The 24,098-nt window shown below is 46.0% G+C and overlaps 1 protein-coding gene across 1 annotated transcript in view; it reads right to left on the bottom strand.

The window, feature by feature from the left end:
- PTH2R (parathyroid hormone 2 receptor) overlaps positions 1 to 24,098 on the bottom strand; it is a 377,187-nt gene that overhangs the window by 34,472 nt on the left and 318,617 nt on the right. The window contains exon 9 of the mRNA XM_063932706.1: positions 10,669 to 10,735. Within this exon, the coding sequence (XP_063788776.1) occupies positions 10,669 to 10,735 (67 nt within the window). The remainder of the gene's footprint in view (positions 1 to 10,668; positions 10,736 to 24,098) is intronic.

Raw genomic sequence — 24,098 nt, 5'->3', positions numbered from 1 at the left:
CGCAGCGGCTGAGTAAGTCCTGGGCTGAGACTGCACAAGATCTGTTTGTACAGCTCTGCTACACTCCCTTATGGACGGCGACTATCTGATCGCAGCAGTGCAAAAATCGCCTGCTAGCGATCAGGTCTGAATTAGGCCCATGTATTTAGTGCTAGAATGAATCTATTGGCGGCTTGGAGGGTGAATATACTGTATATGCCGTGTGCCTATAATGATATATAATCAAGTATTTTTATATACAGTAACTTTTGATTGGATCCTTCAATTATAATTGACATTGTCTCATTACTTCTGTCCATATATAACGTATGAATCCCACGGGAAAGAAATCTAGGGCAGATACTGCGATATGTACAGTATATAGCTACTGGCAATAATTTCATAATTAGGCAGTCATGTTTAAAAAAAAAAAAAAAATATATATATATATATATATATATATATCCTTACTCCTCTTACATTTATTTTCTTCTTCTCAGGTTCTTCTTCCCAGGTTGTTATTTATGTAAAGCGTTATGTGTACGTGTGTTATTTATTTTCTCCCAGTTATTATATAATTAGGCAGTCCTGTTACTTCCACACGTCCACATATGGGGGGTCCTTCCGACCCAATCGCTCGCTGCAGTTTCTCGCAGCGCAGCAATCGGGTCAGAACTGCACATGCGCCGGCGCTTCAGTGCGCGGGTGCATGTCAGCCGTCATTGCCTAGCGATCGCCTCTGAGGTAGAGGCGGTCGCTGGGTGGGAGGAGCTGGACGGCAGCATTAAGCCGCCGTTTAGGGGGTGCAGTCCGGACAACGCAGGCGTGGCCGGACCGTTGGGGGAGGGGGTCCGCGGTGGCTGTGTGACGTCACACGCAGCCGCTGCGGGCCGGGGAGAGACGAATAGCTCCCGGCCAGCACGCTAAAGCTGCGCTGGTCAGGAGCTACTCTTGAAGTGCAAAGGCATCGCCGCTGCGTGAAGCCTTTGCACTTCTGGGGGGAGGGGGGGCAGCACTGACATGCGGGGCAGACTAGCCCTGTGCTGGGCGTCCCCCCGCATGTCAGTGTGAATGACCGTAGCTGTGCTAAATTTAGCACAGCTACGAGCAACTCGGAATGACGCCCAGTGGGCCTAATTCAGCAAGGATCGCAAAGCATAAAAATTAGCAAAAAAAGCAAAAAAACGCAAAATCTGCACCAAATACCACAAAAACTGAGAAAAAAAACCCCAACTTCTGAGACTTAGCAAAAACTGCGTATGCACTACGAAAACTAGGCATGTAGGGGGCGTACTAAAGGGCTGGACTCACAAAAACTACGAGCAGGAGCGTGTTGTGGGGCATATACTCATGTTCGTTAGGCGGTGCATACGCAATTTTTGCAACTGATCGCACATTTATGATGTGCAGTTTCTGAGTGACTACAGATCAACCTTAAAATCTGCACAAGCTGACCTCAGTTGTAGACTGCATGTATACTGCAATCATTGCTTCATTACCCCCAGCTGAAGAGGCTAAAACCTCAGACCACAAATCACTTCATTCAGCTGTATTGGAACTTCTAAACATGTATGGAGTTTTTAACTCTAATAGGCCCTACACACTGGCCGATTTGTTTGAAAGATATGAACGATCTCGTTCATAAATGAACGAGAACTCGTTCATATCTTTCAATGTGGAGGCTTCAGCGATGAACGATGCGTGGCCCCGCGCTCGTTCATCGCTGGTCCCCCGTCGGCTGTGCATGCAGGCCAATATGGACGATCTCGTTCATATTTGCCTGCACTTCAATAGAGCCGCGTGACGGGGGGAGTGAAGAAACTTCACTCCCCCCGTCACTGCCCCCCCGCCGCCGGGTCGCCCGTCGGCCGTATCGGCCGTCGGGCACCTCGGTGGCGGATCGGCATGTCTGTAGGGCCCATAACACATGTTTATTGATAAAATATATGTTAGTAACCGTTTTTTTTTTAACTTACTAACAATCGAGGTTTGACAACCGCACTATTTGATATAAGCAAACGTATATAAGCAAATGATATAACCTTTACAAGCATTTTGTTTAGTAGGATCTGCTGAATGCCATTTAGCTTCCTAACAGTTTTGTATTGTTTTTTAAGCAACCAACACTTTTTTGGTTAACTAAACATACCCACGTACATTTTTAAATATTTTAGTTTGTATTTTTTTTTGTGCGCTACACACATAAACATATGTTCAAGAACAGCAACAACATCTTTTTTTTAAAAGTTTTGCAAATTCAGGTTGAATTTTTTTTGGGGGGAAACCAATATTTACACATAATACCTTAAAGTAAGGAATGTAAATAAAAGCAAAGAAACAATACTATGTAATGTCTGTAAACTTCAAAATCAAAAGCACACTATTTTTTTTTTTTGCCCATGAAAGTAGGTAGTGCAATATTTGCGGATAAAACACAGTTGTTTGCAAAAATTGCTACATCAGATACATGTACGGAAAAAATGTGAAAATTTGTAAATTTATACGCAAATTATGCGTTTTTTTAAGGTATACGCAATATTTGCACATTTCACAAGCCCACCTTCTTTTTGTAACATTAAATTAGTGTTGCAGTTTTTTCCGTTTGGGCGTGCTTTCGCAATTTTGCGATTGCTCGCAATTTTTGCAAATGTGTAATTTTTACAATCCTTACTGAATTGGCCCCTTTATCTCTACAGAGTCCAGTCATATAATATCCCATTATGTGTTTGCATGTGTTACAGTACAGATGGGTCCATGTTTATCTTGGCCTTTAATAGGATTAACTGAGACTGGGCAATCCCCTGCTGTAATAACTTAGGTGGTCATTCCGAGTTGTTCGCTCGCTAGCAGTTTTTATCAGACGTGCAAACGCTAATCCGCCGCCCACTGGGAGTGTATTTTAGCTTAGCAGAAGTGCGAACGAAAGGATCGCAGAGCGGCTACAAAATAATTTTGTGCAGTTTCAGAGTAGCCTTAGACCTACTCAGCGCTTGCGATCACTTCAGACTGTTCAGTTCCTGTTTTGACGTCACGAACACGCCCTGCGTTCGGCTAGCCACGCCTGCGTTTTTCCTGGCACGCCTGCGTTTTTCAGAACACTCCCTGGAAACGGTCAGTTGACACCCAGAAACGCCCACTTCATGTCAATCACTCTGCGCCCAGCAGTGCGACTGAAAAGCTTCGCTAGACCTTGTGTGAAACTGCATCGATCTTTGTAATAGTACAACGCGTGTACGCATTGCGCCGCATGCGCAGATCTGCCGATTTTTTGCCTGATCACTGCACAGTGAACGAATGCAGCTAGCGATCAACTCGGAATGACCCCCTTAATCCCCTGCTGTATTGTTCTCTGTATTGTATTGCATCTGAGAACAATAGATGAAGGGTTTATGTAAATAAACAATGGTGTGCCTAGGTGCAGCAAAGAAGCCAAGATAACTGTGGATCTATCTGTAGTTACAGTAATTCACAGATACAAATACATCTGTGCATTTAGAGTATTTCTTTTTAAATTCCTTCCATTCGACAAGTCAACAGCCTCATTATATGGTTAATAGTTTCTGTCACAATTGTGTATTATTATCATACTGTTATTGTCGCTGCTTATCAGTAATACACTGAGGGGTCTTGGATGGAGATAAAGTAGCAGCCAATCAGAGTCTAACTGCCATGGCATGAAAAATGTCATTTAGGAGCTGATTGGCTGCCACTTTATCTCCATCCACTTTATATCCATCCACTTTATATCCATCCAAGGCTTAGTAAATAGACCCCGATTTCTATATGAAGAAGTATATATTTATCTTTTTATATTGTAAGTGATTATGTTGCCATTATCTGATAATGGTTACAGTTGTATCTACTGTAAGTTGTTCACTCAATTCATTCCTGTGTGGTCGTTATATTGCACCGATTAACACTTTTCCCTGAAACAATCTGAAGATCTAAACCTTCAAGGTAAATAGATTTATTTCAGCCTCTCTGTACAGCTTATAGCCTATTATGTTCATGTAAGTATATATGAGAGCATCTCTCTTATTGATTACCAGTAAGCTAATCAACAAGAGACAACCATTCACGTTTCACAATATATATTTATTTAGAGTAATATTAGGAGACAGGATACAGCAAGACAGACGAATATAGGTCATCATGATATACATTAATAAATATATGCCATGAACAATGTCTTTAAGAGTTTATATCACTATTCTGAGTCAGACGTCTTTATTGGTTCTATATTTTAACCAATTTTAATTAATATTTCGCCTCAATTAGGTATAATTAATTAATTTATTTTAATGCAAGTGAAATATAGATTTTATGTTGTAACTGCAGTCATAATAACAATCTCTTTTGTGCACCTACAGTATGTGGTAGCTGGCACCATACTCAGATCCTAATTCAGACCTGATCGCAGCAGCAAAATCTTTCTCTAATGAGCAAAACCATGCTGCACTGCAGGTGGGGCAGATGTAACATGTGCAGAGAGAGTTAGATTTGGGTGGGTTATATTCAGGGGCGGATCCAGAAGAAAATGATAGGGGGGGGGGGCACCATGGAAGGGGCAAGTACATTTGCGTGCGGCTTCGGTGCATGTGAGGTGGCGCTTCTTATACAATGCCCACAGTAGCGGATCTTGCCACGGGCAAGCAGGACTTTTGCCCGGGGCGCCGCCTTCCGGAGGGCGCAGGGCGCCACCAGGAGGGCGCCGCACCAGGGCAAGATCCGCTGCTGCTGTGTGCCCCCCGCTGCCCGCTGCCCCCCTGCTGCCGCTGGCCGCTGCCCCCCCGCTGCCGCTGGGAAGGGAAACTAGACGCGTACGCGTCTAGTTTCCCTTCGTGGAGAGGTCCTTTACTGTGTGGTGCGCGATGACGTCATCGCGCACCGCACATCATTTCAGTCTGTACAGGGGGCGTATATGACCACACCCCCTGTACAAAGCCACGCCCCTAATGCCGCCTGGGGCACCAGAAGCCCCGGAACCGGCCCTGAATGCCCATAGTTGTAGCGCTCATTATGCAATGTCCACTGTACTGGTAGTGCCCCTTATATAGACCCCATAGTAGTGGTGCCCCTTTTGCAATGCCCGTATTGCCCCCAGTAGTAATGTTGCCTGTAGTAATGCCCCCAGTCATTATGCCCCCAGTGGTAATTCCCCTGCAGTTATGACCCCAGTAGTTTACCCCCCCCCCCCCTTTAGTTTAGCCTCCCAGTGGTAATGCCCCCAGTAGTTTAGCTACCAGTAGTAATCCCCCCTGTAGTTTGCCCCATTGTAGTTTAGCCCCTGTAGTTATGCCCCCTTGAAGCTTAGCCTTCAGTAGTAATGCCCCCAGTAGTTTGGCCCCTGTAGTTATCCCCCAGTAGTTTGGCCCCTGTAGTTAAGCCCCCAGTAGTTTGGCCCCCCTGTAGTTTAGCCCCCAAGTAGTAATGCCCCTGTAGTTAAGCCGCCAGTAGTAATGCCCCTGTAGTTACGCCGCCAGTAGTTAGCACCTTTGTAGTTGGCCCCCAGTAATAGTCCCCCAGTAGTTTGCCCCTGTAGATGCCACCCAGTGATAATGTCCCCCAGCAGTTTGCCCCCAGTAGATGCACCCCAGTAATAATGTCCCCCAGTAGTTTGCCCCCAGTAGATGCCCCCCAGTAATAATGTCCCCCAGCAGTTTGCCCCCTGTAGATGCCCCCCAGTAATAATGTCCTCCAGGAGTTTGCCTCCAGTAGTAATGCCCCCTAGGAGTTTGCTCCCAATAGATGACCCCCCAGTAGTAATGCCCCCAGTAGATGCCCCCCAGTAATAATGCCCCCAGTAGATGGCCCCCAGTAAAAATGTCCCCCAGTAGCTGCCCCCAATAGATGACCCCCAGTAGTAATGCCCCCTGTAGTAATGCCCCCAGTAATAATGCCCCCAGTAGCTGCCCCCAATAGATGACCCCCAGTAATAATACCCCCTACGAGTTTGCCCCAATAGATGACCCCCCTGTAGTAATGCCCCCAGTAGATGGCCCGAGTAAAAATGTACCCCAGTAGCTGCCCCAATAGATGACCCCTCAGTAGTGATGCCCCCCAGTTATAATGCCCCCCCAGTAGTAATGCCCCTTGTTGATGCCCCCCCAGTAGTAATGTCCCCCCGTAGTTTGCCCCCAGTAGATGCCCCCACTGCATTAAGGAAGAAAAAGACAAACTTACCGAGCCCCGTTCCCGCTTCCAGGCCGCTGCAGTCCTTCTCCTCCCTGGGCGTCCGCTCCTCAGTCAGCACTATGAGAGAGACGTCATGACTGACGTCTCTCCCATAGCGCACGGCGCACAGTGACAGCACCGGAAGCCGAAGCTCAGTACTGAGCTCCTGCCTCCGGCTGCCGCTGTGCAGGGAGAAGGGCGCCCGCTGGTAACACAATCTCAGCGGGCGCTCGTCATCTCCCTGTGCGGCGGGTGTTTTTTTATTATTTATGTAGTAACTAGCTGGAGTACCCGGCGATGCCCGGGATTTTAAGAATGTCTGTTTACAAAAATAAATGTAAATATTAAACAGACAGTATAAATAACATTGTAGATAGCTGAACACCCGTGCTTCGCTACGGGATGAGGATGGTAAATTAGAAGGATAGTTGTTCGTTAATTTACGTTGGTTGGAGATCTAGTATATAGGCATATCTTGCTTCCCTGACGCACTTTGTGTAGTGGCTGGACCCCTTTTTGGTCCCCCAAGGGACCCTGCTCTTCCCACTATACAACTCTCAGTCTGTGGCTTCCTGCAGCCTCCATTCCCCTCCTCACATCATGTCACTGCCCCTGTCACATGCAGCTCTGTCCTCACTGACACATCACTCATCTCTTGATATACTCTGTGCTGCTGGGGACCCTGCTCCTCCCACTATAAAACTCTCAGTCTGTGGCTTCCTGCTGCCTCCATTCCCCTCCTCACATCATGTCAGTGCCCCTATGAAATTATCGATTTATTTACAGTTTCTTATATAGCGCAGCACATTATGTATCTCCTGATTTACTCTGTGCTGCTGGAGGACCATGCTACTTCCACTATATAACTCTCAGTGTGTGGGTTCCTGCTGCCTCCATTCCCCTCCTCACATCATGCCACTGCCCCTGTCACATGCAGCCCTGTCCTCACTGACACATCACTCATCTCCTTATATACTCTGTGCTGCTGGGGACCCTGCTCCTCCCACTATATAATCTCAGTGTGTGGGTTTCTGCTGCCTCCATTCGCCTCCTCACATCCTGTCACTGCCCCTGTCACATGCAGCCCAGTCCTCACTGACATATCACTCATCTCCTGATATACTCTGAGCTGCTTGGGACCCTGCTCCTCCCACTATATAACTCTCAGTCTGTGGCTTCCTGCTGCCTCCATTCCCCTCCTCACATCATATCACTGCCCCTGTCACATTCAGCCCTGTGATCTGACATATGCATGTCCTGATATAGTCTGTGCTGCTGTCCCTCTCCTAGGGGCGCTAGTGGTGTATTACCCCCACAGTGTTTGTTCCCAGAGTGCAAGTCACATGCGTAGCAAGTTTGGTGTAAATTGCTCCAGGCATTCCAGAGTTATGCGGTCTGCTGAAAAACTCTGTGCTGCTGCCTCAACCCTAAGGGTGTCTGACCCCCATAGTGTTTGTTCCCAGCTTGTAAGTCATATGTGTACTAAGTTTGTTGTAAATTGGTCCAGGCATTAAGGAATTATGCTGTCTCCTGAAATACTCTGTGCTGCTGTCCCACTCCTAGGGGTGCTAGGGGTGTCTAACCCCCACAGAGTTTGTTTCCAGTGTGTACGTCATATGTGTACCAAGTTTGTTGTAAATTGCTGCAGGCATTCCACAGTTATGCTGTCTGCTGACATACTCTGTGCTGCTATCCCACCCCTAGGGGTGCTAGGGGTGTCTTCCCCCCACATTGTTTGTACCCAGACATATGTGTACCAATTTTGGAGTACATTGCTCCAGCAATTCCTGAATTATGCTGTCTCCTGATATACTGTTTACACATGGGACCACTTTCCCCGACTGCCAGGACCTCCCCTGACTCCTGTCAAAGAGGGTCCCTTCAGCCAATCAGGGAGCGCCACGTCGTGGCACTCTCCTGATTGGCTGTGTGCTCCTGTAGTGTCTGTGAGGCAGCACACGGCAGAGATACAATGTAGCGCCTATGCGCTCCATTGTATCCAATGGTGGGAACTTTGCGGTCAGCGGTTGACCGAAAGTAACCTCACCACTGACCGCAAAGTTCCCACCATTGGATACAATGGAGCGCATAGGCGCTACATTGTATCTCTGCCGTGTGCTGCCTCACAGACACTACAGGAGCACACAGCCAATCAGGAGAGTGCCACGACGTGGTGCTCCCTGATTGGCTGAAGGGACCCTCTTTGACAGGAGTCAGGGGGGGTCATGGCAGTCGGGGAAAGGTGTCCCATTTGTAAACATGGGACCCCTTTCAGTGCGTGGTCGGGTTTCCGTTTTTTTGTTTTGCCAAGTACGTGGATTAAACAAAGATGATAAGCAACACTGGATTATGTGAGTATAATTTTTTTTCACAGGTACCCCGAGGATTCTACATGGAGAAGAGGACCGAGCCTCGTGTGAACATAGGTAAGTATGTATGTTTGGAGGTGTGCATGTATGTAATAAACTTATACTGTCACGGTGTGTGTGTCCTGTTTTTTGTTGGGTATTTTTTTAGTAGTAGTACTACAGGTACCAGCGGGCCCGGTTTTCCACCGCATGCTGGTACTTGTGGTTCTCCAAGTACCAGCTTGCGGGGGAGGCTTGCTGGGACTTGCAGTACTGCTACTAAAAACAATATTCTAATTTTTTACACTTGGCTATCAACTCCCCATCCGCCACCCTTGGATGGGGGGGACAGCCTCGGGCTTCACCCCTGGCCCTTGGGTGGCTGGAGGGGGGGGACCCCTTGATTTAAGGGGTTCCCACTCCTCCAGGGTACCCCGGCCAGGGGTGACTAGTTGGGTATGTAATGCCAGGGCCGCCGGGACCACAATAAAAGTGTCCCCCGGCTGTGGCATTATGTACCTGGCTAGTGGAGCCCGGTGCTGGTTTAAAAAATACGGGGGACCCCTACGCTTTTTGTCCCCTGTATTTTTTGAACCAGGACCAGGCGCAGAGCCCGGTGCTGGTTGATGAAATATGGGGGAACCCCTGTAATTTCCCCCCCCATATTTTGTCAACCAGGACCGGCTCAAAGAGCCCGAGGCTGGTTGTGCTTAGGAGGGGGGACCCCGCGCAATTTTTTTCTGAATTTTTAACACTTTAAACACCTTCTTAAGGTACACAATGAAGCCCTGCACGGATCTCACAGATCCGGCCGGGATTCCTTGTGTTTTGTCAGGCAGTGTTTTACTCATCACTCCCGTAAAACACTGCCTGACATTACGAATCACATCGACATCGGAAAATACGAATTGGGAAAAGTCGGCAGCTTAGTGAATGACCGTATCAGGATTCAAAAAGTTGCAGTAAACTGCACCCGATACCATTCGAGATCAAACACCCTTCAAAACACGAATCTTTGTAAATATACCCCTTTGTGTGCTTATAGTGAATCTTGAATTCTTGAAACTCTGTGGAGGGGGTAATTCAGACCTGATCACTGCTGTGCGAATTCGCAAGGCAGACGATTATTGATTGACTGCGCATGTGTATTGATCATAGTGCACACGCGTGAGGCCAAACTGCAAAAAATTCTGCATCTTTTTTGATCGCTAGGAGTACACTAGTTGCTTGACAAGGGGGTCATTCCGAGTTGATCGCTCGCTAGCTAGGTTTAGCAGCCGTGCAAACGCTATGCCGCCGCCCACTGGGGAGTGTATTTTAGCTTATAAGTGTGAACGCATGTGCAGCCGAGATCTGCAAACACAGTTTGTGCAGTTTCAGAGTAATTCTGAACCTACTCAGCGCTTGCGATCACTTCAGCCTATTCCTGTCCGGATTTGACGTCACACACCCGCCCAGCGAACGCCCAGCCACGCCTGCGTTTTTTCAGACACGCCTGCGTTTTTGCAAACACTCCCTGAAAACGGTCCGTTGACACCCAGAAACGCCCCCCTCCTGTCAATCTTCTTGCAGCCGTCAGTGCAACTGAATACTTCGCTACAACCTGTGTACACCCACAACGGGCTTTGTACCCGTACGACGCGCGTGCGCATTGCAGCCCATACGCATGTGCAGAAATGGCAATTTTTCACCTAATTTCTGCGCTGCGAAAATCGGCAGCGAGTGATCAACTCGGAATGACCCCCAAGAAGCGGACATTTGTGGGTGGTAGCTGGCCATTTGCTGGGAGCGTCAGGAAAAGCGCAGGCATTCCCAAGCGTTCTCAGGGTGGGTGTGTGACGTCAGCTCCGGCCCCGATCAGCCTGTGTGTATCGCACTGTAGGTGTAAGTCCTGGGCCACGCACACACTGCACAGAATGGAAAAATCATTCAATGGTGAGTGAGGTGCGAACGGATTTGCAGCTGGCCGGCGTTTGCAGAGCTTTTCGTATGGCGTACGCAGACTTGCACAGGGCGGATTTCACCCTGTCTGGGCGGCGACTATCTGATCGCACACCTCTGCACATTCACAGAGGAGCGGTCAGGTCTGAATTATTCCTGCAATGACACTTGCTGTAATGACACCCAAGATCACCAAACTTATTATATAACAACCAAAATAACTCACCCCAATAGCAGCTAATATAGGTGCCTGGTAAATCCATTTGATTTCTCCGGCGCTCAGTTCCCAGCATCTAAAAGTTAAGAAAAAAAAAAAAAGCAATATGTCTTTAGAAGCTGCAAATCAGTGTATGTAAAGGTGGCACTATTTACGATTACGCTACATAGCTGAAGGTGTTACATTTCTTATATCTGTAATAAAACACACAGCAGTCAGAACTGTGACCTTGTATTCTCTTACTTGGGAGGGTCATTCCAACATGATCACACGCTAGCTATTTATTGCAGCGTTGCGATCAGGTCAAAACTCTGCAAAACTGCGCATGCGTGTGCACCGCAATGCGCAGGCACGTCGTACAGGTACAAAGCGGGTCAGTGCTGGGCGATGGATTTAACGAAGAATCCATTCGCACAGCCGATCGCAAGGAGATTGACAGGAAGAATAGCTAGCGAGCGATCAACTCGGAATGACCCCCTTAATCATATGAATTGCATCAGTAACACGCACTCCTTCTGTTACCTGCATGCATCAAAAGCCTAAGTAAACAAGATCAGCGATGGCTGGGTTCTACTATAAGTGTAATGGCAAATGCCCTGATACTGTATATAACAGGATACACATGTCTTGTTGATGGCAGTATAAGGACCCCCAGAATGCCGGAACCAATAGTTTGCCAAGTTAAAGCATTTTACTCGCTCCGACAGTACAACTGTAAACATGATGGTCATCTATGATCCTATTTACAGGCGTTCCGGCGGCGTGCATAGCATGCTGGGATCATAATACTGTAGGTGCAGAAATTCTAAACTCATTTATACATACTGTACTTATTACAGGACAATTTACTATTTAAGCTAAGCAGCCGGTTATTATACAATTAAAATTGTGACCAAAACAAGAAACTCCCAGAAACTACATACATACATGTAAATAAAATGCAAAAACACAAAAGAAATAGATAGACCTAAACCAAATGAGCAATTGGCAGAACAGTCAATGAGAATAGTCAACGGGGGTCATTCCGACCCGTTCGCACACAGCGGTTTGTCGCAGTCGTGCGAACGGGTCCAGAATGCATGTGCGCGACGTTGCCCGGCGACAAGGGTTGCCAGGTTACGTCCAGTACAATGAAGAAAGCGGTCGCAGAGTCGACTGCAAGAAGATTGACAGAAAGAAGGCGTTCCTGGGCGTCACCGGACCATTGACAGCCGTTTTTGGGCAGTGGAGATGAAAACGCAGCCGTGTCCAGCAGAACGGAGGGCGGATGTCTGACGTCAATGCCGGCTCCAGCATCGCAGAGATCGTCGCACAGGGTAAGTATGTCCAGGGCTGGTCTTGTTTTTTAGCTTAGCAGGGCTGCACAAGCGATCGCAGCCCTGCAAAGCTAAAATACACTCCCCCATAGGCGGAGATTAGTTGATCGCAGCAGCAGAAAAAAGTTGCTGGCTGCGATCAACTTGGAATGACCACCCATAAGTGGAAAACAGAGAACTCAGATATGATTCTAGGCACAGTAGCACCACTGCGATACTAATTAGGGTTATCACGTAATTAATATGTGTCCAGAATTAAAGGAATGAGGTGGTAACCCTAATGCTAATATAGGTTTATAATCAAGATATTAATGTAATGATTTTATAACTAATTAGTTCTTATGAATCACAGATGTCCAACTGCGGGAGAAAATTAGGGGGGTGATTCAGACCTGGTCGTTGCTGTGAGTTTGCGCACAACGGGAAATCAGGTCTGTACTGCTCATGCGTATGCACCACAATGTGCCAGCGCGTCAGACGACTGCACTGGGCATCGGTGCATAGCAACGGGATGGTGCGAAAAAAGTGATCGCACGGGCGATCGCAAGGTGACTGACAGGAAGAGGCCGTTTGTGGGTGGCCGTTTTGTAGGAGTGTCCGGGAAAACGCAGGAGGGACCAGGCGTTTGGAGGGTGGGTTTCTGATGTCAGTTCCGGCCCCGATCATCGCAGCAGCTGAGTAAGTCCTGGGCTGAGCAAAGACTGCGAAAACTCATGCTACAAATGCGATCACACCCCTGCACACAGCAAATACCCTCCCCCAGTAGGCGGCGACTACCTGATTGCAGGGATGCAAAAAAGTACCCTAGCGATCAGGTCTGTATTACCCCCTAGGTTTTTAAGACACTCTCAAGCCATTTACAAAAGTATAGCAGTGGCAAACGCAGGATTTCTAGAGAGGGGTTTCCAAATGCAATCCACTATCTCCCACTCTGCGGAACATGGAATACACTTAATATTTAACACTATAGATGGTCTATAGTATAGGCTGTATCAAACATATTTAATATAAATAAGATAATGTAAGTGGTCAGGAAAAGGTTAACATACCATAATAAATAAATAAATACACAAACATAATAGATCCAGTACTGCACTTTCTAAGCACACATTCTCCCACCTCATGGTAAGGCTCCTGTCTCTTCTTTCTGCTAGCTACTCTCTAGTCCAGTGCACTGATTGAGGCCTCAGAAGCAGCTTCTACCCCAGAACATGTGCAGCAGCTTAAACTGCATGATGTGGCGGCATCTCTAGTAATTGTATTATATACCATTGCAATTGTCATAATCTGATCCATTTGCCAACAGGAGGGGGGTTTCCAGGCAACCGAAAACCCCCCCCCACCCCCCCCACCCCTGCGTTTGCCTATGTATAGAGTGAATGGCTAACTTTTCTATATTTCAAAAGCAGCTTTCAAAATTAATGGCCAAAGTGCATGTTGTATAAAACCTTACACCACAGACAGAATATTAGTCAAGTCAACAAAAATGGATCCAAAGCTGTAATATTGGACCCTGCTCTAATATATCGACAATTTTAAAGTGACGTTTGCACCAGAAGTCAGATTGTAGAAGAGAACATGTTAAAAGCTCTCTGTGATTTCTGTATACAAACACCAGGCATTGTCCAATCACTGATAACCAGTCTGATCAGCCAAGAAAAGGATTACGTATCAGCTTTTTATCATTACAGTAAAAGCTGGACCTTGCCTAGGCTTCAAAGGCACCTTTGATGGTCTCTGCAACTGATGGAACCTATCAAAATGCTTACCATGATTACAAGCTATTTGTGTCTTGTCTATGTCTATTGATCAGTTGGCTCTGATGGAGTAATAAGAGTTGTTTTTTTATGTATTTTATTTATGACGCAGGACTTAAGGTTCAGAGTAATTTCGTAACTACAAGAAAAGGCATTAGAAGCCAACTCTCAAAATGCCAAACAATGACCTTGAGTCTACCTGTTCAATGCTGCTTCTTAGCGTTAATGGTGAAAAATCTAATTTTGCAAGTACACATTAAAGAAATGTCTCCATAATAGTACTTTATTTTTTTTATTGTGTCATTTGACTTTTAATGGATTTTAAAAGGCCTGGCACCACTTTGATGCACTTTAGGATTTGTCATCATTGTTTGTATGGATGTGCTCCCCTTTGAAAACGAGCTACAATGTTATTAATACTGATGTGTAAAATTCCCATGATTATAGTAAGTAATGCAGCTCTTCAGTTTTCCCCTGCTGGGCTGTGATTACAGAAATGAGAACTCGGTTTTGGAAAAAGGGAGTGAGTGGGTAGAATTGGACAGGCTTCAGCAAAGAGCAGATATTATGGAAATATTTTGTTCCCAGACCATTGTCCTGGGCATATTGTGAGGGCTTACAACCTGTCTGTAGGAGGCCTTTGGGCTGCTCCAAGCCGCTAGCACATATGACATCATGATGTAACAGAAAAGGTGTCTGGGAGCTAGAAGCTGGGAGCCAAGTGTGTCTATAAAATGCACCTCACCAGGCAGCAAAATGCGCTTCCAAGCACTTCTCAATCTGGAGACAAGTGCTGCACCTTCTGCAATGTGTGACGACATCTGCTAGTTATGGTACAGCATACAGCCGTCCTCAGGATATAGTAGAAATATGAAGAAGGCGGAGAAGTTTTTCTATGTAGAAATGTGATACAATAAAAAAGGTATTTTGTCATAGGGGCTTGAGAAGATACTTATACACTATATGGCTGACCATGGTCCACTGAAGAGCAGCTGATGTATTGCTCACATGCTCATTTGACCATGTCCTCCATGGCTTTTCCTTGCCCTGAGCTGCTTGATAATTGGTATGAACACTGCTGGAATAGTTTCATAAATATATGTAATCCTTACTTCTTACACTGACTTCATCCTTGTCCTACTCCTGCCACCAACTTCCACTGTATTCTTCTTGATGCCAGCAGACTGTATTGCAGTGTAAAGTGCTAACCAATCCAAATCTGCCTGAGGCCATGTAAACCGGAGCTGGCACAAAGAATATACCCAGCGTATCAGGCTGCTACTTGTGGTCCAGCATTCCTGGACATTCCATTTGCTGTGTCTTGTGGTTTTCACCCATTGTCCACTCCTGACTAATCAACTTTTTTTCTGTTTTTGATTATTCTCTGATTATGAATGCTGCTAACCCAACATGTCCTGACATTCCCTCTGGATGCTGCTTTTCACCTCACAGACGGAGTCTTGGCTCCATTGGCCATTTCTTTTTTTTGGCTTGGCACCAGCTTGCAACACCTGGGCGCAAGGCAGAGAGCAGCTACAGTAAGTCCAAACCACTTTGTGGAGTTCCCTGGTGAAAACGTTGGGTGTGTCAGACTATGGGGTCATTCCGAGTTGATCACTCGCTAGCAGTTTTTAGCAGCCGTGCAAACACTATGCCGCCTCCCTCTGGGAGTGTATTTTAGCTTAGCAGAAGTGCGAATGAAAGGATCGCAGAGCGGCTACAAAAACAAAAATTTGCAGTTTCAGAGTAGCTCCAGACCTACTCAGCGCTTGCGATCACTTCAGACTGTTCAGTTCCTGTTTTGACGTCACAAACACGCCCTGCGTTCGCCCAGCCACGCCTGCGTTTTTCCTGGTATGCCTGCATTTTTTGAAACACTCCCTGAAAACGGTCAGTTGACACCCAGAAATGCCCACTTCATGTCAATCACTCTGCGGCCAGCAGTGCAACAGAAAAGCTTCGCTAGACCTTGTGTGAAACTACATCGGCCGTTGTGAAAGTACGTCGCGCGTGCGCATTGCGCCGCATACGCATGCACAGAAGTGCCTTTTTTTGCATCATCGCTGCGCAGCGAACATTTTCAGCTAGCGATCAACTCGGAATGACCCCGTATGTTCCTATGTTCCTGTCAAAGCAAATCCAGGCTGGAGATACCTAATCCACTGTTTTCCACTCATCTATGAAGATGTCACTTATTAACCTGCTGAAGTTGGACAGTGCAATGTAAAGAAGCAGAGAAGCAAACCAATGCGGTGAACCCTAAAATCGCTTCAGTGTGGCTCCAGAGCAGATGACTTGTCTCCTGGTCTGGAGCAGCTGGGGACAACATAAGAAAATAGCAGTGGGCAGTATTCTTATAATAATCGTCCATTTGCCCTGGGGCTATAAACAGGTTTCATTGGTGCTCAGTGGATAATAGTTCTGACACTAGTCCACACCTTGGAGCATTAAGGGGCAGGCACAAGTAATAGGTCAGTGCAGGGGGACTAAATCTGGCATCCTGGTTTTACAATGAAGTAGAAAACAATAGGAAACATTCTATTGCTATAGGCTCTGACCATGAATCCCACGGAGCAGTGGGGACCCTTGCAATAGATATAACCCCAGAGCTAACATTGAATTTCACCTGCAGATTCCACCCTGGGACATTGTAGCTCATTAGACTAGTGCATTACTTGTATCACACAGCAGCAAACTCTGAATATCAAGCTAGAGCGGTTATTGATTATTGGTGTGATAAAATGGTAATCTGCTGTTTTGCAATTTAATAGAAAATATTCATGATTCTATAGTTTGGGGAAACATTGTGGCTGCATTCATTATATGGTTAGCGGTATTTCTATTGCAAAACAGGAGCTTTGTTTTGTTCTAAGAACTTTGTTAGCTTCTATCTTCAAATATACTCCGTACCATGGCCCTCATTCCGAGTTGTTCGCTCGCAAGCTGCTTTTAGCAGCTTTGCACACGCTAAGCCGCCGCCTACTGGGAGTGAATCTTAGCTTATCAAAATTGCGAACGAAAGATTAGCAAAATAGCGAATAGACACTTCTTAGCAGTTTCTGAGTAGCTCCACACTTACTCGGCATCTGCGATCAGTTCAGTGCTTGTCGTTCCTGGTTTGACGTCACAAACAGACCCAGCGTTCGCCCAGACACTCCTCCGTTTCTCCAGCCACTCCCGCGTTTTCCCCAGAAACGATAGCGTTTGTTCGCACACACCCATAAAACGGCCTGTTTTCGCCCAGAAACACCCATTTCCTGTCAATCACATTACGATCACCAGAACGAAGAAAAAACCTTGTAATGCCGTGAGTAAAATACCTAACTGCATAGCAAATTTACTTGGCGCAGTCGCACTGCGGGCATTGTGCATGCGCATTAGCAACTAATCGCTCCGTTGCGAGAAAAAAATACCGAGCGAACAACTCGGAATGACCCTCCATGCACAGTACTGTACACATTGTTCTTTAACAGGCGCTTAAAAATATGCTTTATAGAACATTTAGTGCTGGATTAACCGTTAAGCAAAATAAGTATATGCTCATCTTAGGGCATTAAGAGAAGGGTGTCACCACAGAAATTTTAGATTGCCGGATGTATCGGCACAATGGACCATACGGTGCAATAAACCCCTTAACGGCTGAGGGCCAGAGGCGTAGCGTGGAGACATGACACCCGGAGCAGGGCCATGTCACAGCGCCACCACCACACATACATACATAGATTCACACACATTTAGGCTCAGACATACATAAACACACACATATACACATATATATACACATATACACAGATACAGTATACACACACACACACACACACACACACACACACACACACACACACATAAATACACAAACATACACAGATATATACACTCTTATATACACACACACACACACACACACACACATAAATACACAAATATACACACACATATACTATATATAAAGATATATACACATAAACACACACATACATGTATACACATAAATACACATATGCACAAAGACATACTGTATACTAGAGTTGAGCGGGTTCAGTTCCTCGGGATCCGAACACCCCCCCCCCCCCCCTCCTCCCTGAACTTCACCCATTTTACGTGGTTCCGAGGCAGCCTCGGATCTTTCCGCCTTGCTTGGTTAACCAGAACGCGCCCAAACGTCATCATACCGCTGTCGGATTCTCGCGAGATTCGTATTCTATGTAAGGAGTCGCGCGTCGCCGCCATTTTCACTCGTGCATTGGAGATTGAACGGTGGCTGCGTTCTCTCCCTGAAAAGCTCCGTAATCTGTGCTCAGTGTGCTGCAAATATCTGTGCTCAGTGTGCTGCAAATATCTGATCGGTGTGCTGCATTGTGGGGACTGGGGACCACCAGTATATAATAATTATAGTAGTACAGTACAGTAGGACATTGCTGTATCTTGCAGCTCTGTGTCACTGCAAGTATCCATTCCATATCTGTGTGGCATTTTTGTGAGCAGTATATATAGTATTACAGTGCAGCATTTTGGTGACACAACAGCAGAGCCGGCCCTAGCCAATTTGATGCCCTAGGCAAAATTTTGTCTGGTGCCCCCTAGCTCCGCCGCTAGTTCTGCATCTGTACCTGCAACGCTCAGGTAGTGGGGCCCACCGGGGGGTTACCCTGTGGGCCAGTTCAACTCTGCACAATGCCACACAGTAATGACCATAATACATATAATTCCACACAGTGAAGGAACCTTACACATATGCCCCACATTAGTAATGCCCATAATACACATAATGCCACACAGTAATGCACCTTACACATATGCCCCACATTAGTAATGCCCATAATACACATATACTGCCACAGATACTGCCACACTTGCTGGTTATACAAAAAGATCAGTATCAAACATGTAGAAACTGTCCATTCTCTTCACTATTCAGTGTGTTTGCTGGTGTCTGTTACTCCCGTTAACTGCATGCACTTTACTTTATACTGTGGGAGCTAAATGCTCTGCCCTCCAGTCTGATGTGTCCAAAAGTCACGCTGCACTGATGTTTCATATAGAAATAGCACAACGCAACTTACTGACCACGTTACAATGCTAGATGGCAGGGGAATTTTACGGTATGGACTGACTAGGAAATAAAGTGTGGGGAGAACACTGCCCATGTTATGTCCCTGCAGACACCTGGGGTTTGCACAGGGATAAGGGACACACACAGGATGGCAGGGTCCCCCTCCCCCATGTGCACAAGCAGTATAGGTGATGTCAGGTTTCTGTGAAGCAGTCTTCCAAAATACACATGTGTTATCATAAGAAGCCATCCAGTAATAACCTTATATAGTCAGTAAAAATGTCACAGGTCCAGGAATTGCATTTACTGGGCTTCTGCTGTCTGTCTGAGGTCTCACAAGTCAGGGGCATTCAAGCATGTCAGAGGAAGTTTAAGGCACAGTGTGCATTTTTTTTGACAAATGTAAACAGCAGTGTATACAAGTACTGATTGAATACATTTGGAAAGTAACAGTTAGTTTGCGGACTGTCCCTCTCAGCATGAGATGCTGCAGGGACATGCTTGGATGCCCCTAGACATGCTTGAATGCCCTAGGCAAATGCCTAGCCTGCCTATAGCTAAGGCCGGCTCTGCACAACAGTATAAAGTTGTGTACAGTAGGCCATTGCTGTATCTTGCAGCTCTGTGTCACTGCAAGTATCCATTCCATATCTGTGCAGCATTTTGTGAGCAGTATATATAGTATTACAGTGCAGCATTTTGGTGACCAACAGTATATAAGCACATGAGGGAAGAGGGCCCTGCTCGTGATAGCTTACAATCTAAAGAGGAGGGGTAGACAGACATGGGTGACACAGATGGGGTACATAGAGAACATGGAACAGAGGGTTAGGATGATATTTGGCTGGGTTTGGTGAAGAAGTGGACCCCCAGAAGGCACAAGTCTACACGGCAGTCCCTTTCTTTCTTTCTTTTTTTTTGGGGGGGGGGGGGGGGGGGGGAATCTGGAGGCAAGGCTAAAAATATATAGTAATACCTCCAGTATAATAGAAATATATAGTGATACCTCCAGTATGATATAAATATATAGTGATACCTCCAGTATAATAGAAATATATAGTGATGCCTCCAGTATAATAGAAATATATAGTGATACCTCCAGTATAATATAAATATATAGTGATACCTCCAGTATAATAGAAATATATAGTAATGCCTCCAGTATAATAGAAATATATAGTGATACCTCCAGTATAATACTAATATATAGTGATACCTCCAGTATAAAAGAAATATATAGTGACACCGCCAGCATAATAGAAATATATAGTGATACCTCCAGTATAATAGAAATATATAGTGATACCTCCAGTATAATAGAAATATATAGTAATGCCTCCAGTATAATAGAAATATATAGTGATACCTCCAGTATAATACTAATATATAGTGATACCTCCAGTATAAAAGAAATATATAGTGATACCGCCAGCATAATAGAAATATATAGTGATACCTCCAGTATAATAGAAATATATAGTGATACCTCCAGTATAATAGAAATATATAGTGATACCTCCAGTATAATAGAAATATATAGTAATGCCTCCAGTATAATAGAAACATATAGTGATACCTCCAGTATAATACTAATATATAGTGATACCTCCAGTATAATAGAAATATATAGTGATACCTCCAGTATAATAGAAATATATAGTGATACCTCCAGTATAATAGAAATATATAGTGATACCTCCAGTATAATAGAAATATATAGTAATGCCTCCAGTATAATAGAAATATATAGTGATACCTCCAGTATAATACTAATATATAGTGATACCTCCAGTATAAAAGAAATATATAGTGATACCGCCAGCATAATAGAAATATATAGTGATACCTCCAGTATAATAGAAATATATAGTGATACCTCCAGTATAATAGAAATATATAGTGATACCTCCAGTATAAAAGAAATATATAGTGATACCGCCAGCATAATAGAAATATATAGTGATACCTCCAGTATAATATAAATATATAGTGATACCTCCAGTATAATAGAAATATATAGTGATACCTCCAGTATAATAGAAATATATAGTGATACCTCCAGTATAATAGAAATATATAGTAATGCCTCCAGTATAATAGAAATATATAGTGATACCTCCAGTATAATAGAAATATATAGTAATGCCTCCAGTATAATAGAAAATAAGAATTTACTCACCGGTAATTCTATTTCTCGTAGTCCGTAGTGGATGCTGGGGACTCCGTAAGGACCATGGGGAATAGACGGGCTCCGCAGGAGACTGGGCACTCTAAAGAAAGATTAGGTACTATCTGATGTGCACTGGCTCCTCCCTCTATGCCCCTCCTCCAGACCTCAGTTAGGGAAACTGTGCCCGGAAGAGCTGACATTACAAGGAAAGGATTTTGGAATCCAGGGTAAGACTCATACCAGCCACACCAATCACACCGTACAACTCGTGATAACCTTACCCAGTATGAACAACAACTGAGCATCACTCAACGGATGGCTCATAACAATAACCCTTTATTAAGCAATAACTATATACACGTATTGCAGAAAGTCCGCACTTGGGACGGGCGCCCAGCATCCACTACGGACTACGAGAAATAGAATTACCGGTGAGTAAATTCTTATTTTCTCTAACGTCCTAGTGGATGCTGGGGACTCCGTAAGGACCATGGGGATTATACCAAAGCTCCCAAACGGGCGGGAGAGTGCGGATGACTCTGCAGCACCGAATGAGCAAACACAAGGTCCTCCTCAGCCAGGGTATCAAACTTGTAGAACTTTGCAAAAGTGTTTGAACCCAACCAAGTAGCCGCTCGGCAAAGCTGTAAAGCCGAGACTCCTCGGGCAGCCGCCCAAGAAGAGCCCACCTTCCTTGTGGAATGGGCTTTCACTGATTTTGGATGCGGCAATCCAGCCGCAGAATGAGCCAGCTGAATCGTGCTACAGATCCAGCGAGCAATAGTTTGCTTTGAAGCAAGAGCACCCAGCTTATTGGGTGCATACAGAATAAACAGCGAGTCAGTCTTCCTGACTCCAGCCGTTCTGGAAACATATATTTTCAAAGCCCGGACTACGTCCAGCAACTTGGAGTCCTCCAAGTCCCGAGTAGCCGCAGGGACCACAATAGGTTGGTTCAAATGAAACGATGATACCACCTTTGGGAGAAATTGGGGACGAGTCCTCAATTCTGCCCTGTCCATATGGAAGATCAAATAAGGGCTTTGACATGACAAAGCCGCCAATTCTGATACACGCCTCGCCGATGCTAAGGCCAACAGCATGACCACTTTCCACGTGAGATACTTTAGTTCCACAGTCTTAAGTGGTTCAAACCAGTGGGATTTCAGGAAATCCAACACAACGTTAAGATCCCAAGGTGCCACTGGTGGCACAAAAGGGGGCTGAATATGCAGCACTCCCTTTACAAACGTCTGAACCTCAGGCAGTGAAGCCAGTTCTTTTTGAAAGAAAATGGATAGGGCCGAAATTTGGACCTTTATGGACCCTAATTTCAGGCCCATAGTCACACCTGACTGTAGGAAGTGCAGAAATCGACCCAGCTGGAATTCCTCTGTAGGGGCCATCCTGGCCTCACACCAAGCAACATATCTTCGCCATATACGGTGATAATGCTTAGCTGTTACATCCTTCCTAGCCTTTATCAGCGTAGGAATCACTTCATCCGGGATGCCCTTTTCCGTTAGGATCCGGCGTTCAACCGCCATGCCGTCAAACGCAGCCGCGGTAAGTCTTGGAACAGACAGGGTCCCTGTTGCAACAGGTCCTGTCTGAGAGGCAGAGGCCATGGGTCCTCTGTGATCATCTCTTGTAGTTCTGGGTACCTAGTCCTTCTTGGCCAATCCGGAACGATGAGTATTGTTCTCACTCCTCTTTTTCTTACTATTCTCAGTACCTTGGGTATGAGAGGAAAAGGAGGAAACAGATATACCGACTGGAACACCCAGGGTGTCTCTAGCGCGTCCACAGCTATCGCCTGAGGGTCCCTTGACCTGGCACAATATCTTTTTAGCTTTTTGTTGAGGCGGGACACCATCATGTCCACCTGTGGCAGTTCCCATCGATTTGCAATCTGTGTGAAGACTTCTTGATGAAGTCCCCACTCTCCCGGGTAGAGGTTGTGTCTGCTGAGGAAGTCTGCTTCCCAGTTGTCCACTCCCGGAATGAACACTGCTGACAGTGCTTGTACGTGAATCTCCGCCCAACGAAGAATCTTTGTGGCTTCTGCCATCGCCACCCTGCTTCTTGTGCCGCCCTGGCGGTTTACATGGGCGACCGCCGTGATGTTGTCTGACTGAATCAGCACTGGTTGGTCTCGAAGCAGGGGCTCCGCTTGACTCAGGGCGTTGTATATGGCCCTTAGTTCCAGTATATTTATGTGCAGACAAGTCTCCTGACTTGACCACAGCCCTTGGAAGTTTCTTCCCTGAGTGACTGCCCCCCATCCACGGAGGCTTGCATCCATGGTCACCAGAACCCAGTCCTGTATGCCGAACCTGCGGCCCTCTAGAAGATGAGCACTCTGCAGCCACCACAGAAGAGACACCCTGGCCCTCGGGGACAGGGTGATCAGCCGATGCATCTGAAGATGCGATCCGGACCACTTGTCCAACAGATCCCACTGAAAGATCCTCGCATGGAACCTGCCGAAGGGAATGGCTTCGTATGAGGCCACCATCTTTCCCAGGACTCGCATGCAGTGATGCACCGACACCTGTTTTGGTTTTAGGAGGTCCCTGACCAGAGTCACTACCTCCTGGGCCTTCTCCTCTGGGAGAAACACCTTCTTCTGTTCTGTGTCCAGAATCATACCCAGGAAGGGCAGACGCGTCGTAGGAATCAGCTGCGACTTTGGAATATTCAGAATCCAGCCGTGCTGTTGCAACACTTCCTGAGAGTGTGCTACGCTGATCAACAACTGCTCCCTGGACCTCGCCCTTATGAGGAGATCGTCCAAGTACGGGATAACCGTAACTCCTTGCTTCCGAAGGAGTACCATCATTTCGGCCATTACCTTGGTAAATACTCTCGGTGCCGTGGACAGACCAAACGGCAACGTCTGGAATTGGTAATGACAGTCCTGTACCACAAACCTGAGGTACTCCTGGTGAGGTGGATAAATGGGGACATGCAAGTAAGCATCCTTGATGTCCAGAGACACCATAAAATCCCCCTCTTCCAGGCTTGCAATGAACGCTCTGAGCGATTCCATTTTGAACTTGAATTTTTTCATATAAATGTTCAAGGATTTTAAATTCAGAATGGGTCTTACCGAACCGTCCGGTTTCGGTCCCACAAACAGT

The sequence above is a fragment of the Pseudophryne corroboree genome, chromosome 7, assembly GCF_028390025.1.
Source record: "Pseudophryne corroboree isolate aPseCor3 chromosome 7, aPseCor3.hap2, whole genome shotgun sequence".
NCBI lineage: Eukaryota > Metazoa > Chordata > Amphibia > Anura > Myobatrachidae > Pseudophryne > Pseudophryne corroboree.
The sequence above is the reverse complement of the archived record's forward strand: the minus strand, read 5'-3'. Positions and strand labels throughout refer to the sequence as shown.